Raw genomic sequence first — 12,153 nt, 5'->3', positions numbered from 1 at the left:
ACAGAAACTATAAAGTATATTTTCTACCTTATTCTGTGCAGAAAATTTAAATAATTGCTAATTAAATGTAGCCTAGTATATAAAACAATCATAAAATTGCCATTAGGAAAAAAATATCAATTACAAATGATTGATTATTGTCCAGCAGTGTATTTGATTTATTACAGCTAATTAAAAGTAATTAAAAAAGAAGATAATTCCTTGTAAAAAATAAAATAAAAAATAATAATAATTATAATTATTAATATTATTATTATTATATAGGCTACATACATAAAATGATTGTATTTGACATTTCTGTCACTTCTGAAATTATGGCTACGCCCCTGGTGTGACAAAATAGCTTATACATAATACTCTTTAAACTCTTTTTTAAAAACTTGGCTTACATACATTTTTACATATGCCATGTCGCATCATTAAACTAGCATTTAACAATGGACAAAAGTTTTTTTTTATAACCTATGGTTCTCTAAATATAAATGCTAATGTAATTTGCCCCCTGACTAAGCATTTAAAGAATTTAGTAAAAGCATTTAAATAATCCAGTGAATGCACGTAAAGAATGCAGAATCGAATCGTTATAATCGAATCGAAACGAATTTAATTGTGAATCAAATCGAATTGAATCGTTCTAAATTTGCAAAAATCGTTCTTGAATCGAATCGAAAACCTATGAATCGTAATCGAATCAAATCGCTGCCTTACCAAAGATTCACAGCCCTACTAATAAAACAAAATGGTACAAATAAAGTGCAGCACAAAAGCATCCAATGATACTAGCAACTTTAACATTTGAAAGGATATTATGGCAAAGTTATCGCTTTCCTTATTCAAACTGATTATATTTTTCATTAATATATGATTGACCTGAAGAATGAAAGCTGTATCAATACACTTGGGAAACGATGAGCTATATCACAGCTTATCAACACTAGTGTGTGTGACAATACACTTAGCTCACGAGATATACAGATACTTGGTTCACAAGAATGAGACAATTATTATTATTATTATTATTACTATTTTTAAGATTTTTTTAAATGACAAAATATTTGTCTTTTAATCACACAAATCTAAACAATGCAGTTGTATTTTTAAATATTTTAACTAATATAGGGCTGTAACTAATAATTACTTTGGTAATCAAGTAATCTACTGATTATTTTGAAAATTGAGTAATCCGATATTTCTTAGTAATACAAATAGACCTAAGTGAAAAACAGGCTTTAGGATGACATATATATATAAACTAACAATGAGGCAATAATAATTGGTTTAAATAAAGTATCAAACCCAAGTAATTACATGGTTTTATAGAATAACACTGATAAAATATGTCTACATAATAAGCCTATACAAAATGTGAACAACCAATTTAAAGGGTTAGTTCACCCACATATTAAAATTATGTAATTAATAACTCACCCTCATGTCGTTCCAAACCCGTGAGACCTCCGTTTATCTTCGTAACACAGTTTAAGATATTTTTGATTTAGTCCGAGAGCTCTCGGTCCCTCCATTGAAACTGTGTGTACGGTCTACTGTCCATGTCCAGAAAGATAAGAAAAACATCATCAAAGTAGTCCATGTGACATCAGAGGATCAGTTAGAATTTGTTGAAGCATCAAAAATACATTTTGGTCCAAAAATAACAAACATTACGACTTTATTCAGCATTGTCTTCTCTTCCAGGTCTGTTGTGAGCACGTTCACAACACTGCAGTAACGCTGCTGACGTGTTAATCTTTGTTATTGTGTGCACGTCAGCAGCGTCATACGTCAACTGTCACAGCAGTCGCACTCACAACAGACCCGGAAGAGAAGACAATGCTGAATAAAGTCATATTTTTTGAACAAAATGTATTTTCGATGCTTCAACAAATTCTAACTGACCCTCTGATGTCACATGGTCTACTTCGATGATGTTTTTATTACCTTTCTGGACATGGACAGTAGACCGTACACACAGTTTAAATGGTCTTACTGGTTTGGAACAACATGAGGGTGAGTTATTAATGACACAATTTTAATATTTGGGTGAACTAACCCTTTAAGTATATTATGTATTATAACAAATACCTGCAGAGGGCGCCAATGGCCTGGCCATGCTTCACTTTGCAGGGTGATTTAAGGACATTTAAATCCATGTAATTTTAATATTTGGCCACATACAAACTCAGAGCAAGGGTTTGAACTTTTATATTGAAATCGCAATGTTCAACAAATCGCATAATTAGAAATATGTTGATGTATTCCCCTGTTTTGGGATATCATTCCTTTTATAATCACTGAAGCAGTGCTTGAAGTGGAAAAAAAGAAGTGTGAGTACCCCCCACGATCATTTATTTATTATTAAACAAATACGTAATTTTTAATAATTCACTTGCATGTAGAGTGCCACAATCAATCAATAATTAAATAAAAGTCTTCAATAAAAATTAGCACAAATCAATCTACGATACCAAACAGGACCACCAGGAGACGCCAAAGACCACTAAACCTATATGGATCCATTCAGAATCGCTAAACCTCTGATCACCTTCAGCCAGCGTCTATTATAAAACACTCTTGATGTTAAGCCAAATACACGCTGAACATAATAATTTAATGACATTTGGATGCAATTCACTGTTCTCTCCGCAATTATCTGCATCAGCGCTGTTTTGAACTGACTAAGTTAATTTACTGGATCCTTGGATTTTCCGGGAGATTACTGGTTTAAAATGATCTGATCGCAAAAGGCTTCTTTTCATTTTTAGGGTATTATTTTCGTTATATAGTACTGATTCAAATTAGTAATCAATAATTAATTATTTCGGGCACCCCACAGATGAGGTAGACCTATTCCGTTTGAATTCGCTCACATAATTGGTCGAGATGAGAGGTGATCCCGGCTTTTTAGTGTGATTTACATAATTTCTTATGTTATCTAATTTCATTTCTAATTACCCAGACACTGACGCTTTTACTGGTGCAGTGGCAACATGTAAGAAGTGGCGGTACACACGAAAAAGTGCAGCTACTCTGAAGACTAAAATATAGAAGTGCTGGTACTGCGTACCGGTGCCCACCGGCCAACTTCAAGCACTGCACTGAAGTCATAAGTCAGCTCCGTATGATACCATAGAAGAATAATGGTACATTTAATAAGAGTAGAAGATGTTCATTTTCATATAAAACTTAGATTTTTCACTTGTTAGTGTTGTTAATAAAAGTACATTCTGTATGCTTCTCAACTCAGGCTCAGTGCTTTACTATCAAATGTGCATTACCAAAAGATTGAGTAAGTTTGGTGTAATATTATTAGTAACTGCTTGTTAATGTAAAACAATAATAATTTTGTCACCACCACACTGTATGTACAACTTATGTTAGTCTGGAGCCCTGACTGTAATGAATACTGGGTAACAATCAACTGTCATTCCCACCAAATGTTTCTGCATTCACAGTGATTACACTTGGTATTAACTGACACTTTAAATGCAGCTTGCACATGTGACTGGATTCTTTCTCTGATTTCATGACTACATATTAGGGATGTGCAAAATTCAGAATTAAGAATTGGCTCCTTTTCAGGTCATGAGTGTGGATTTACTGGAAATAGAATTTACTGAATAACAATTCAAATGATTTTTTACAAGTACTGCCATTCTGAGAAGTGTTTGTTTATTTTCAAGACAAATTAACTTCTCAATAGTCACGACCTCCAAATAACATATTTTATTCCCCTATAGCCTAATTCTCATCAATGTACTAATTGACTGACCCATTCACCACTGCAGGGGCAGTTCTAGAGGCGGGCCCCTGCTGAAATCTGATTGGCCCCTGATTGGCCCCCGTTCCATCATTTGTCGACGAGAAGAACAACCGGAGAATTCTTCACAACGATCACAGATGCAATTCCACCCCCAAACAATTGGCGGCACTCGCGGCAGTAATGTGTCAAAATACCAAACATATTTACTTGCACATATTTCAGAATCGGAATATCAGATATTTCATAATATAGTGTCTGTTTGCAAATATTTTGAATAAAACCGGAAAAAAGAAATAAAAGCGATTCATGTGTCATACAGATCTATTTTGACTGTGTTGTGCCACATGACAAGCACGACGCGTCGCCATGGAAACAATTAGGCGGTACATTCTTTACGTGGCTGGAGTATTCTGTCTCTAGAGACTCTGTTTTTTGCTACCCTTGTCGCCACTTTTCACTCCCAAATGTCCCAATGTCTATATTCAAAATGAAATTTTAGTGTGTGTGTGTGTGTGTGTGTGATGCATTGTGTCCTTTATGCACAGTATAAATAAATGAAAAAAAAAATTAATAACTTTACTGGCTCTAATATTTTTTTATTAGAGCGTAGGAAATGACTGCCGAAATGTATTTGCACCGTACTGAATAAATTATTTTGTGTGCTTGAATGTACCCTGTACTTGGCCCCTGAATGTAAAATATGGCCCCTTATTGGCCCCTGTTACAGAAAAATCCTAGAACCGCCACTGCACCACTGTCGACCACACTGAAGAAACTGTCTTCTTGCTTCATGCTAGACAAGGAACATGAGGAAAATCCAGCCCTCCATTAATTGCTACTCTGCTAAGCTGTTTGTTATTGCAGGCTCTAATTATTTCATGGCTAGACAATACTGCCACTACTCACCATCCCACCTGCATTAGCCTCACATCTGCTTGAGCCCATTCAAAATGCTCCCACTCAATAAGTGTTTAACCGCTATATAAATTCTCAAATGTCATGCATCTACAATTGCTCCCATTAACTGCTAGAATTAAATACAAGACCCAGGGCCACTCCTTAACTTCTACAGACATGTAGAACAGCAAAAATCACAACTTACATTCAAATAAATCCAACAAGAGAGACATCTTTTCATAGATTTTTAAAAGGTATACTCAACTGCTATAATTATTCCAAACATCAGCCATCAGGTGATAAATGGATCATAATTGATGCATACTAAAAGTGCATGCAAATTTTTATTAAAAAATAATACAGGTGAAGAATAAAAATGTAAATATCTATTAATGACGTACTTATAGAAAACCAAGTGTCAATATGGTAACAGTAAGGTAAATGGGTGTGGCTGAGAAACAAGTTACTTTGCATATTAAGTAGAAGGAGGAGTGTTTTGTTAGTTGGGTGATGAGAGGATTGAGACACTTCACAAATCAAACAAGAACAAACATTAAATGACATTATGTAAATCACACTAAAAAGCCAGTTGTAATTTGTCAAGTGATTGGGTCTTATTAAAACATCCAAATGTGTTTGCAAAAGTTAACCCAAACATGATGAGCCAGATGTATATAACAAAGAAGAGTTAAGAGTTTCAGTTAAATCACAAATGGTTAAACCCATACTGGCGACATTAACCACACGGGGAAATACTGATCTGTGTTTTAATACTGATAGCAGCAGACTTACCCCTTGTGCAGACACTGCATACAAGACAACAGGTAACACAAAACTCCTGTGAAGGGAGATGAACAAAACCATCAAATGTGCTCGAGAGAAATGAAGCACTTTATTCAACTCAGTGACTAAAACAGTTCACTAACATCCATTTGTCTGAATTTGTAACCACGCGTAATAGAATGACATCTCAAAATATAAATATACTTACCAAAGCTTCATTTTGCAAAGCTTTGAGAAAAACGCAGGTAATGTATCCTCGGCGTCTTCACAGAAAGCCTCTGTTGATGGCTTCAAACCTGTTCATTTGAGAATCCGGAGAGCGGTTTGTCCACTTCGAAGTGCAAGAAGAGATCAGGACAATTATAGCCTATTATAAACATAAACAATTAAACGAGAGATGAAAATATAATTTTGCACATGCAATAAGTATTTTATGAAGGTTTGTTTCAGTGTGTCCTCTGAGAATAAGAGAAGTTCACTCACAAGAAACTTCAGTGTTGGAAAGGCTCTCCTCGCGGCAGAGTCGATTCTCTCAGAGCTGGAAGAAGTGCTGCGCTCTGAAAAGAGGGCGGGATCTTCAACCGTCAATCACCCGCGCCTCGCGCTTCTGCCTCTAAACAAACAGCGATAACTATCACGGTCCCATAACAAAGAGCTATAACAACCTTTAAACAGTGTGCTACTTGTGTAAGCTGAAATAATGTAACTCTCACACACGACTGGACATAATAAAACATAATAAAATTACATGAACGCATAAATTGATGAGAAGAAGGAATTCAAGTAATTCTATATTAATGCAGCTATAGTTAGCAGAAATATAAATCAATATTACTCACCAGTAGTAGGCTGCAAAATGAATACTTTTGACTTAAAAAAATATTTTTGTACACTCTTTTTTTCAATGTTTGTTTGTGATGCGTCCTCCGCTACGACATCATAACAAATCCACTAATAATATTAAAAGAATAAAAACAGCGAGTAAAAAATATTATATATATTCAAATAATATATAAATATATTAATGGTTTTCAATCAAAAAAATAAATAAATAAAAAAGCTTCAGAGACATTTAAATGTAACTTTTCATCCTTGAATGAATGGATCTAGGATTATTTCTGGCGGAGGGATATGTTTTAGTGCGGTGAGCAAGTTAAGGGGATGCAGTAAAGTGACGGTAACGTTACATTATTCCGAGCGCTGCCAGCACTGGACAGCCTAGAAACTTTGAAGAATCCCTCTGTAACTTTTGAAAACCAGTGCTGGTTTTGCAGTTAGCTTAACGGATGAATATGCTATGTTCAATAAGTGTTCATAGTTGTAACTGTCAATGTTAAGAAGGAAGATTCTTTTAAAATCAGCATGAACTTAAAGAGTCTCGGCGCGGTGTTACTGCTGTTCCTCACTTTAAGTACAGAGGTGCGCAAATCGGAGTCTGCGGTAAGTGAGCATTGCTTGTTACTTCTTTTAGTTATATCTTAAATTGAAACAACCGTTGCCGTTGCTTTAGATCAATCACACACGCTTTAGCTAAAGTTTAGCCTATAAACACAGGTTACTTTATAACATGAAAGCAGCCTATTGGTTTACTTGAGATCTGTAAGAACAAGTGCGAAACTTCTGACTTGAGATATTGATGAGATGGTATATTCATGTGCAGTCGTTAAGATACAATCCGTTATATTTATTGAGTGGAAGTGCAGAGATATGCACATCACATTTGAATAGTCCCCACTGCATGTAGAGAGATAGGATGTTCTTTTAAAATATATTATCAATGCTGTATATAAAACAGCCACGTTATTTATCATTCTATAATAACTGTGAAGCTATTACTTTACAGGCTGTCTATTTTTGTATTTTTTTATTTTGTTGTTGTTGTTCTTGTTGTTGTGTCTCTTTTTTATGTTTATTCTCAGTATATGTTTATTTTTATAAATACACATGTAGTCGTTCTCATGCTCATAATTTGTTACACAGATGTTACTGGTATAAGTGAATGGGTTGCAATCTGATTACTGACACTGTATTTCTATTTGCACATTACATGTGACATTATTGACACATTAAATGCCAGTTATTTAATCATCACAAACATTATGTGAACTGATATGGAAAATGTTTTCTCATGTTTAAAATTACCATATGAACCGCATTAATTGAGCACAATTATGTTTTCTTGTTAGCCATCATGCCACAAAGTTATCTTGGTCAATCTGACATGCTTTGCATGCCTGTATTGTTGGATCTGATTTGATACATTGCTGCAAATACAAAGATATGGCATCACTATGTGACCAATTCATTGTCCAACTGTCAGAGTAGCCAATAGCGGGGGGCAGACAGGTGAGGACATGTTTAGGGAGGGACCTGTTGTAGAGGGGTACAGCAGGGACAGAAGAGCACATGTGGTGACCTTACTACAAAACACATCTTGTTCCTACATTTCCCAAAGGGCATTGTTGTGCACCAGCTCCAATTAAAATGTAGTTTGCACATTTCGTCCAAATGATTGGCTGTTGAATTGTTGTGATTGTCAGTAAGTTTTCTGGAGCTCTTTCATTTTACTCCTAAGGTTCTGCCCAATTCATGTTTCTCAGTTCACAAGGTGAAAGGTGGCATCTGTCATTCATAGAGGGAGGAGTTTGCTAGCCATCAGGACAGGCATGTCAGACATATATTGCCACCCATCCCCCAAGAGCAAGAGCGCACAACCCTCAGGTCTATTCAATAAGTGAATCTAACCACATCCTATTGTTCATACCCCTCAAGTCCTTCATAAAAATACACCCCCCCCCCCCAGTTCAATATGTCTCTGTGTTTGCCTGATTGCACTGATTATTATTATTTTTTCACCAATTCCAAATTTGAAAAATAGACACAAATAGATATATCCTGGAGGCTGGAGTTCCTTGCTTTGGCAAATGCTCAATGATGCTTTTTAAAAATACAGATAGTGAATCTGGCATTGTTCACAAGAGTTTAATATCCTCAAAACAGGCCTCAAAGCAAGTTAGTTCAGAAGTATAATGGACACCAGGGCCATCGCTAGACCCATTTTACTGGGACATGGCCATGGGAATAGTAATACCACTGTGCCCAAGTAAACTACTGTTGATAAATCCTTGTCTCATCATTTTCACTGATAATGTTTTAGCAGTCATGTCTGTTTAGAATTAGAACTTGTGATACTGGATTTGTGAAAGAATAACTATTGATCTAATTGGTCAAACAGGAATGCAAAAATGTCAGAAATTTTTTAATTCGTTCATTGATTTAGATTAGATCATTTAGACAGTTCAGTCATGCATAGAAATGTCTGCAGCCTTTTCTCACATCATAACAAAATACTTTATAAGTCATAAAGCAAAAAGAGCGCAGAATTAGGTGGATGTTTATTTACCTACACTCCAATGTAGGTAACAAAACTTGCCAATGTCTTCTATCGTGCCTAGAATAAAGTAGCTCTTAATTGTACATGCAGCTTGTGGAGACAGTTTATATCCATTTATCCATTACAATATTTTAAGTATCAAAATATGGGGAAAGTTTGTTTAATGGGGGGGCCTTTGCCCCAGTACAGATGAAAGGCTAAAAAGGCTCCTGGTGGATACCGCTCAATCTAACTAAGAGATGTCCTTTTGAGGAGCCATTGCAGTACAGAAAGTACAGATTTTCTCCTATTTTTTAAAATGTCAAAGTGTTTTAACTCAAAGCAGAATGGAATTCTTGGCCACAATTCCAAGCCTTCTGTCTTCACCTTGTGGTGAAATCTCGTATCACATGATGAAGAGTATTTTAATGACAAAGACTAAAAATGTCATTTTTCAGTAATATCTATCTATCTATCTATTAGGGATGTGACGAGAACTTATGGCATGAGATATCGCGAGATATGTGTCTTGTGAGATCCGATTGGTCTAGAACGTGATGATATCCTGGCGAAAAAAAATGTGCATTGTTTACATTATTGCTGCATGATTGATTGTTTAAAGATCGCGATCTCGATTCAAACACCCATGCAATGGGTGTCAGTGGAGCATGAGAAGCATGTTTTTCTCGCTGCCTATGTTAATGAATCGTTGCTGTTGCTGTTTTGAATGTTGCTGCTGATCCAGAAAGAGCAAGAGTCTTTTCGACCAAACATTATTATTTCTGTGTTACAGACATTTAAAGGTGTCATAAGACATTGCTAAAAAAAACATTATGTTGTGTATTTGGTGTAATGAAATGGGTTTATGCGGTTTAAGGTTAAAAAAAACACATTATTTTCCACATAATGTTCACTATTGTTGTTCCTTTATGCCCCGCCTTTCTGAAATGCATTGATTTTTACAAAGCTCATCGTTCTGAAAAGCAAGGTGTATGCTAATTAGACAGCTATCCAGTTTGTTTTTATTGGCTGAATATCTCATGCGTGTGATGGAAATGTTACGCATACTGTGATGCCGTCTCCCAGGAGCGCTGCGGGCTAGTGAGCAGTGGCCGGCAGGCTTGAGTGAAGAACAACTGGCAATCTTGAGAACAGTGCAGCCGGTGGATTCGACGAAGAAGCAGTTAGGGTTAGGGTTAGGGTTAGGGTAAGGGTTTAGGGCATGTGATGACCCCGGGCTGGACTCCACTTCATCCACAGTGAAAGCTGAGCCGACATTCCACAGTGCGAAGTTGATGTATTTCCTTAGCAATCAGCACGGATCAACGACGAAGCGGATAACGTCCTGTTTTGGAAGGCAAAAACAAAGTAGTTTCGCTTTCACAACGAAACACAGCATCTATCTATCTATCTATCTATCTATCTATCTATCTATCTATCTATCTATCTATCTATCTATCTATCTATCTATCTATCTATCTGTCTATCTATATTAGGGGTGGGCGATATCTTGATATTTAAAATATATCGAGATATTTTTTAAACACAATATGGATTTTGACATATCATATATATCGATATATTGTTTATATTTAATTCATTCTGATTCCGCCACTTTGCTTGTTTGGCTTCTCTGTGCTGTGCTCGCCCCCACTCGCTCGCCCCCTGCCTCCTTGCTTTTGTTCCCCCTCCCCTCGCATGTTGTCTCATTGAACATGGCGGCGTCCGCAACCAGCCCGGAGGCTACAGAACTAGTATCAAAAAAGACAACTGGCTCCATTATATGGAGATACTTCGGTTTTAAGGAATCGGGCAAACAGCAGGCAGATGTCTACTGTAGGGTCCTATGATTTCAGCGATGCAGAAAATGCGCACGGAATCGCGGAATCCAGTCATAAAAACGGAATTTACATTTTAAGGTGGAATGTCACGGAATTTGTCAAATTTTGAATTAATTAATCAAAAGTAGGTCATTGCACTGACATCGCGATATGGACTAATATATGTAAATATTAAGCCGGAAAAGTCTATTTAAATATGAATCCTGCATGTTCTGCGTGTCCGTGTTAATGAATGGCACAGAAACGCGACTTCATTCATTACACACACACTGAAGCGCGCGTGACGCTCGCGGTGATTTCAGCTTCTGTCGTCTCCCTAAATAAGGATTGAAAACACATGAACAACATCTCCAGAACTGCTCTGAGAGTCAACCCGTCAAAATAAAAGTCTGGTTTAGTTTAAAGACAAGTATTTGCCAGAAATCTATTACTATTGTTCAGCAGAATGTACATAGCCTACTACTACTACTACTAAATTAAAATGAAACAAAAATAATTTTTTAAGGAATAATCACACAACATTTCCTCCATATTTTATTTTTAATAGTAAATCCCCTTTGTTTACCAAAAAATAAAGTTTGCTTTATTTTCAATAATTAAAAGATAAATTAAATGAATGTTTTATGCCTTCATTTCATAACCAGAAAAATGTAAATACACAGAATTTCAGAGGGGAAAAAACATTTCATAAGGTTATTTTAAGAAAAAAAATTAACAAATTAAGTTGTTTTTATGCATTTAAATAATTACACATGCTAAAACACAGAATTAGGTAATAATAAAACATATGATGAAGAAAAAATAAAACATGTTATAGGGTCCTAAACATGTAATATTTGGCATATTTGTTTTTGCAGTAGTTTTTGGGGGGTTATTTTTCCTGTAAAGATATCGAGATATATATCGTATATCGAGATATAGCAAAATATATTGAGATATATTTTTTGCTCCATATCGCCCAGCCCCAATCTATCTATCTATCTGTCTGTCGGTCGGTCGGTCGGTCTGTCTGTCTGTCTGTCTGTCTGTCTGTCTGTCTGTCATATTGGGGCAGCTGTGGCCTTATGGTTAGAGAGCCGAGCTCGTTACCCGAAGGTTGCTGGTTTGAGTCTTGGTGCTGACAGGAGTTGTAGGTGTGAGTGAATGAACAGCGCTCTCTTCCATCCTCAATACCCATGGCTAAAGTGCCCTGAGCAATGCAATGAATCCCCAGTTTCTCCCCTGGATATAGCTGCCCACTGCTCTGGGTATCTATCTATCTATCTATCTATCTATCTATCTATCTATCTATCTATCTATCTATCTATCTATCTATCTATCTATCTATCTATCTATCTATCTATCTATCTATCTATCTATCTATCTATCTATCTATCTATCTATCTATCTATATACCTGTCTGTCTGTCTGTCTATCTATCTATCTATCTATCTATCTATCTATCTATCTATCTATCTATCTATCTATCTATCTATATACCTGTCTGTCTATCTATCTAT

At 35.9% G+C, this 12,153-nt stretch overlaps 2 protein-coding genes across 4 annotated transcripts in view; one reads left to right on the top strand and one right to left on the bottom strand.

The window, feature by feature from the left end:
- LOC132109076 (collagen alpha-6(IV) chain-like) overlaps window positions 1–6,043 on the bottom strand; it is a 141,071-nt gene extending 135,028 nt beyond the window's left edge. For all 3 annotated transcript variants that reach the window (XM_059515289.1, XM_059515288.1, XM_059515290.1), the window contains exons 1-3: window positions 5,924–6,043; window positions 5,649–5,771; window positions 5,450–5,495 (exon numbers count right to left, since the gene is read on the bottom strand). In XM_059515289.1, coding sequence (XP_059371272.1) covers window positions 5,450–5,495; window positions 5,649–5,659 — 57 coding nt within the window. In that variant the 5' untranslated portion in view covers window positions 5,660–5,771; window positions 5,924–6,043. The remainder of the gene's footprint in view (window positions 1–5,449; window positions 5,496–5,648; window positions 5,772–5,923) is intronic.
- Window positions 6,044–6,623: 580 nt separating this feature from the next.
- Window positions 6,624–12,153, top strand: part of LOC132109060 (collagen alpha-5(IV) chain-like) — a 41,115-nt gene continuing 35,585 nt past the window's right edge. The window contains exon 1 of the mRNA XM_059515287.1: window positions 6,624–6,880. Within this exon, the coding sequence (XP_059371270.1) occupies window positions 6,803–6,880 (78 nt within the window). The 5' untranslated portion in view covers window positions 6,624–6,802. The remainder of the gene's footprint in view (window positions 6,881–12,153) is intronic.

This window comes from Carassius carassius, chromosome 2 (assembly GCF_963082965.1).
Source record: "Carassius carassius chromosome 2, fCarCar2.1, whole genome shotgun sequence".
Classification (NCBI taxonomy): domain Eukaryota; kingdom Metazoa; phylum Chordata; class Actinopteri; order Cypriniformes; family Cyprinidae; genus Carassius; species Carassius carassius.
The sequence above is the reverse complement of the archived record's forward strand: the minus strand, read 5'-3'. Positions and strand labels throughout refer to the sequence as shown.